This window comes from Tauraco erythrolophus, chromosome 20 (genome assembly GCF_009769465.1).
Source record: "Tauraco erythrolophus isolate bTauEry1 chromosome 20, bTauEry1.pri, whole genome shotgun sequence".
Classification (NCBI taxonomy): domain Eukaryota; kingdom Metazoa; phylum Chordata; class Aves; order Musophagiformes; family Musophagidae; genus Tauraco; species Tauraco erythrolophus.
In genome coordinates this window covers 2,756,115-2,762,114 of record NC_141484.1, presented here as the reverse complement: position 1 = coordinate 2,762,114, position 6,000 = coordinate 2,756,115, and the positions used below count along the sequence as shown (strand labels likewise).

At 50.3% G+C, this 6,000-nt stretch overlaps 1 protein-coding gene across 1 annotated transcript in view; it reads left to right on the top strand.

The window, feature by feature from the left end:
• The first annotated feature begins 879 nt into the window (after nt 1–879).
• The window catches only part of MAP2K6 (mitogen-activated protein kinase kinase 6), a 39,794-nt gene continuing 34,673 nt past the window's right edge, over nt 880–6,000 (top strand). The window contains exon 1 of the mRNA XM_086623967.1: nt 880–1,040. Within this exon, the coding sequence (XP_086480093.1) occupies nt 1,025–1,040 (16 nt within the window). The 5' untranslated portion in view covers nt 880–1,024. The remainder of the gene's footprint in view (nt 1,041–6,000) is intronic.

Genomic DNA, 6,000 nt, shown 5'->3' with positions numbered 1-6,000 from the left:
TCCCCAGGCCTGGGGCGGGGTGACGGGCGGTGGATGCTCTGCCTGCACCCGCGGCTGGCAGCACTAGCCGGGCCCGAGCGTGCCCAGGGAGCGATGGGGCTGACTGCACACAGACCCCCGTGGGCTTCCCTGCTCCCCACCGCCCTGCCCACACCATCCCACCACCGCCACCTCCAGCCCCAGCCCCAGAGCCCTGCGCTGCTCCCCAAGAAGCCTCAGGATCCCAGCGGGGAAATGCCACCTTCCCCCCGCACCCGGGAAGAGGCCATCCAGCACCCACCGCATCCTCCTCCCGCACCGCGCCGGGAGCACCGAGCAGCTGCGCGGGGCGCGACCACCGCAGTTTGGGTCAAAAACGAGCGAGGCGAGGCGCCGCGGAGCCACCGCCGACCCCAGGCACCTCCGCGCATCGCCGCGAAACCGCAGGCGCGCACGGCCGGGAAAAAGCAGCGGCGCTCTCGCTGCTTGCGCACTATTTGCGCGCCACTTGCGCGCACCTCCCCTCCTCCTCTCCTCTCCCCTCCCCTCCCCGTCCGCCGCCGCCTCCGCGCAGGCACGGGCGGGCGCGCTGATCCTCCGCGGGGGCGCGCAGGCTCCGCGGGGGCGCGCAGCGCCGCGCCGCCCCCTGCAGGAAGGGGCGGGCGGCGGGACTACAGCCCCCAGGCGGCCGCGCGGCGGCCGTCGGCAGCGCGCCTGCGCACTGCGCCCCCAGCTCCAAGTTTGGAGCTTTTAGCTGCCAGCCCTGGCCCATCATGTAGGTGCAGCAGAGCCTTCCCTACCATTGCAAGCAGGGGGGGAGGGAACCCCCCGCTCTGCAAGCTGCCCTGCAAAGTGTGCAATTGCACGCCCCCCCCCACCCCGTCCCCCCCACGCTGCAAGGAGAGCCGCTGCAGCGAGTCAGGAAAACTCCAGTTGCACGAAGATTGAGCGCTTGCAGTTTGCATCTTTGTTGCAAAACTAGCTCCAGAAGAGAGGCAAGGCAAAGTCTTTTGTGCTCCCCTCCCCCATCAAAGCAAAGGGGAAAATGTCTCAGTCGAGAGGTAAGGCTCCTACTTCTGTTCGTTGCAAATATGCAAAAAGCCGTGCATGCATTTTTAAGTGCATGCATGCATTTTTCGGGATGCAATTGCATTTTGAAGTTTGAGGCTTTCAATGGCTCTCAGTTGCATTTCCTGTTTAGTATGTGCCTTTTTGCAGACACACACACTCACACACACAGTTCCTGTAAGGCAGGGCTTGCAGTTCAGCTGTGCATTGACGTTATTTGAATTCTTCTGCGGGGATTACTGAGCCCTTTTTGCCTTTTGCACAGTCAGGACAGATAAAGGGTGTCGAAGAGCAGATGCATTCGCTACTGTATATATGCATGCAAAGCGGGCACAATGCATGCCAATTGCAGCTAATTTCAAGTGCAAAATTAAATGAAACTTTTAAAGAAGTCCGTGGAGGAGATGAAAGGTGAAACTTGAGTAGAGTTACCAGGAATTAAATATATACCTATGTTTCCATGGGAAAGTATTGTTATTGTGCCAGGACTGAGATCATTTTCCACTGATTTCTCCCCCCCCCCCCCCCTTAATATTTGGTAACTTTTGGTCAGAGGCAGCAGTGTGGTTTGTAACACCAGATCGCTATGAGCATGCAGAAAAGCTGCTTTATTTAGCATTTGGGAGCAGGGGCTCGGCGCTCGGATGGAGCGGGAGGGGGGTATTTGGGTAGGGGACAACAGTGATTTATTTTTATTTTTTATTTTTATTTTATTGTGGTTTTTTTGCCAGCGCGAGGGGGAAGGTTTGCTTTTGCTTTTTAACTTGGTGATTTTTCCGGAGTGGCTCTGCCTTGTGTCCTGCAAGGGGGGGGGGGTCTGGGGGGGAGGTGGGAGGAGGTGGAGAATTTAATATTGCAAAAATGCTGTGGGAATGCAATAGTCCCTGCAAGAGCAGGCTGAGCTGTTTAAGGAGGAGTTGCTCCGGCCATTCATTGTGAAAATAGATGCACATATGTCAGCGCCTGGCCACAGAGATGCAGCTTTTGGAGCTTCTTTTGAATGTTTGGATTTGATCTTGCAGCTGCATCTCGGTGCATTTTGCAGCCCTCGCACGTATTGAGGAGTGGGGGGGTGAGAGACAGTGCATGGCCCGGTGGGAGAGCAGCTCCCAAACTGCAAATGGGGCTTTTTTTGTTGTTGATTTGTTGGTTGGTTGATTGTTTGGGGTTTTTTTTTTGTTGTTTTTGTTTTTTTTAAAAAGACATCTGTGAAGTCAGTGGCCTTCTACTCTAAACCTTGCTGGGAGGACCTAGGAAGGAGGTGCTTTCACAGCTCTTGCCACACAGTTTTCCTTTGTAAGAAAAATGTAAAGTTGTTGTATAATTTATTCCTAATTTGGGTTTGCTGCAGTCATCCTTTCCAGCCAAGCAGAGAATTGTAAAAGTTTCCAATAGAAAGAGCCAAGGAAGTTTGATAATGCAAAATTGAACCAAACGATACCCACAGCACGCTGCTGCTCGCAGGAGGGTCCCTGCGAGACCCACGGAGGGGCAGGGGCTGAGCTGGGGAGCAGCCACTTCCCGGGGGTCCCCAGAAGGTCTCGGGGTGGGAAAGCTGGAGCACGCAGAGCTGGGGACAGGCAGGGACCCGTGGTGGTGGCCCTGCAGCTCACCCGCCCGTGGTGCCGCTTGGCTCCTGTGCTCGCCAGCACTGGCCTTGTCCGTCCTTCTCGGTACAAGGAAAATGGGAAAAATACGAGTAGCCAACCCACAAAACATGATCCCGATGAATGGCATCATTCTTGAATCTGTTTCCCGTCCATCTCGCGCTCTGCAAAACGAGTGTCTACGTTTGAATTCCTTACGCAGATAAGTTTTCCAAGTTCAGCTGTTCGGGCTGAGGTTTTGCTCGGGAAGGGGTTTCAGCTCCAGGGTTTGCACCAGAGGTATCATTCTTCAGGATGAATTAAGGGAGCCATAATCTGCGTTTCAGGATCAGCTTTCATGTGTTGCACAGGAGGTTCCTCGTCAGCCTTCTAAAATACTGCGCAGAGCTTCAGCCAGCTGCTGAGCTGCGGAGCCCTCTCCCTGCTTTGAATCATTTTCAGAGTTGTTCTGAGAATTTGCCAGAGATTAATTTTTTTTTTAACATTACTTGTCAGGGGGACAGTCATCGGGTGGGTTATTCTCTGATAAGACTTATTCCCTGCAAGGAATCTTACCTAATTAAGAGAACAAGAACTGCTCCTCAGACCCTACCTGTGCCGTGCATCAGAGGTGATGTGCTTTCTGCACAGCCATAGCACGGGCTGTAGGTGATAAAATTTTTCCCTGGAGTTTGGAAGCAACAGTTTCATTCTGGCCCTTTCCATAGCAGAAACCAGCAGCTGCCTCCTCCAGCATCGTGCTTGCCACCCTGATGGGCTCCCTAAGATGCTGTGGTCAACGAAATGCAGATCAAGGCAGAAAGACCCATCGGGTGCAAACTCCTGCATTTCACCCCGTGCTCCTTTCTACCTTTGTTCCCTCTTTTATGTTGCAAAATGGTATTTTTAGTTGGATGGAGCAATCCATAGAAAATCAGCAGGTCCCTGCAGTTTGTTTCTCACCTGCAGAGAGGAGTCCGCTCCGGACAAGTGGGACTCGATGTTGGTGGTAGTTCAGAAGAAGTTGAATCGTTGCCCAAAAGTGGCACATTTGGCTGTCATGACTAATAGGATATTATTCTGGAAGAGAAAAAAATGCGGAAGTCTATTAATTACAAGCTAAACACAGTTTGAGGCTATAAATCTAGACTCTTGTGACAGCAGATACATTCAAGAACCTTCAAAATTCATTGTAATGGGGGAATTATTCACTCAGGAAGCCCACATCAGAGAAGCAACCTGCAAATATGCAAATTTCTCCATTAAGAAAAAGAAAAAGGGGGAGCAGTTCCATTAGAGCACAAATTCATAAACAGTACATTGAAATGAGATACATTTAACTATTGATTGCATTCCTAATTCTTAGGCTTTGCTGTTTCAAATACAATTTTTTCTGCTCTAGCTGGAAAAAGGATACGGAGATTATGAGAAACACAGCCCACGTGATGCTGGCTGAACATGTACCCTATGGACTTTGACCAAAGGCCCTGCACCTTTTCAAAATACTACATTTTACGTAAAATGCTCTTTTTTTTCCAGTTACTAGTGGAACAGATGTAAAGCCTAAATGGTAGTTTGTTGTTGTTTGTTTTTTTTTTTTTAAAAAATCATCCTAGGTAGGTGGCAGGTTTTTGCTGGTATAAAATTAACCTGTGAGCAGCGCAAGGCTCCTGGGGTTGGGCAATGTGCAGTTTGCCTCGTCAGCACCACCTCAGCTCCTCGCCAGTAACGCTCCCATGACACAGGCATTGGCAAGGGCAGGCTGTGCCAAGCTGTGGCACGGGCAGCGAGGTGCCAGCCTAGCAAGGCCTGGCATAGCAGCAAACAGCCAATTTCAGTTCAAGTTCTTGATTTTTTATTTTTTTTTTAATTTGTCTTTTTTTTTTTTTTGAGACCACATTGAATTAGTATTTCACCCTTGTTGGATGTGCTGCCTGCTCTGCTGTACCACCTTTTGCTCCCTCTGTGTTGCACTCAGGAGGCATTTTCTTGCACCGCTGCTGGGCTGGGCAGGGAAGGAGCTCTCGTCCCTTCCAGGCAATGACACTGGAGGTGCAAAAACCAGTGTGCAACTAGCAAAAAGCTGAGGTTTCTCACTGCCACAGTAAGTGTTGCTCATTTGTTACTTCAGCCACCAAAAAAAAAAAATACGGAGCTTCCTTTGGGGTGAATTCCCTCCCGTGACACATACACAAGCTGCTAAGGTGAGGCAAATGATACTCAATTAAAACCACAGGAGTAATTTAGAGAGATGAGACACTTCATTCCTCCAAGAGTATTGTCATTAATGGAACACAATTACCTTCAAAGTCACATGGCAGATGTGCAAATTCTGTGTACCGTGGTTGCAAATACACAAGGTGACTAAAAAGTTGCTTGTTTCTTTTTTTTCCCAAACAACACATGCATTTGATGTCACTTGTCCATTTTCTCTTGCTGAAAAGAGCCATAACAACACCTATAGAAGCCTCTCAGGAAAGGATTTGAACCCAACACATCTGAAACAAGCTCCAATCCCTTTTTTGAGTTGGAAAAAGGAGGAAAAAGAAAAATAATGTGGGAGCTTTGGTAGCACAGGAGGGGGACAGGCTTGCAGCCCTCCTCTGCGAATGTGCTTGGAGGACTGTGGTGTCCATTACCCTCATCGCTGGGCATGGCCATGATTCCCAACCCTTTCCCATGGGGTTCCCTGCCTTCACCCCGTGAACTTGCATTTCTAAAGGTGAGCCTGCCCACAGGTCTGCTCCTGCTCCAGCTCCAAAGGCAAAGCTCCGTGTCTCCCAGGGAGCTAAAGCTGCCACCGGGCAGGTCACGGCTTCCCCGTGGCAGTGGGTGGCACAAGTGGTTCTGAGTAAGGGGAAGGAGTAAAATCCAGTAAAATCCTACGGCGGTCACTCAGGTTTTGGGGGACGATCGGTGCTTTGTACGAGTTGGCAGCGTGGCCACCAGCAGCATCATTATATAAAGTGTTGAGTCAGTCTCCAGCGGCCGGACTGTTCTTTTAATTTTAGGCATGGACAGAGCTATAATTAAAAAAAAAAAAGTTTCATTACCTGTGGAGTTACTTAGCTCCCTTCCTTAGGGCCTGTCTGGGAATAGTTTAAGAGATTAGTATTATCAGCTGGAGCAGTGTTAGCAGGAAAGCAGATCTGGGCCCCTGGAGCTGCCAGGGTAGGTGGTGTGCTCGGTGGTGGCAGAGTGGTGAAGGCAATTTCCACATCTACTCATTGTGCACAAAGTTTGGGGTGTGGTTTTTTTTTTGGCTTTTGTCTTCCAAATCCACAATATTCTGCATGTTGACAAGTGTGAATGAAAAAGTGTCTTCTGCTCAGTAATCCTGGCTCAGTAAAAAGAAATTTGGAGAAGG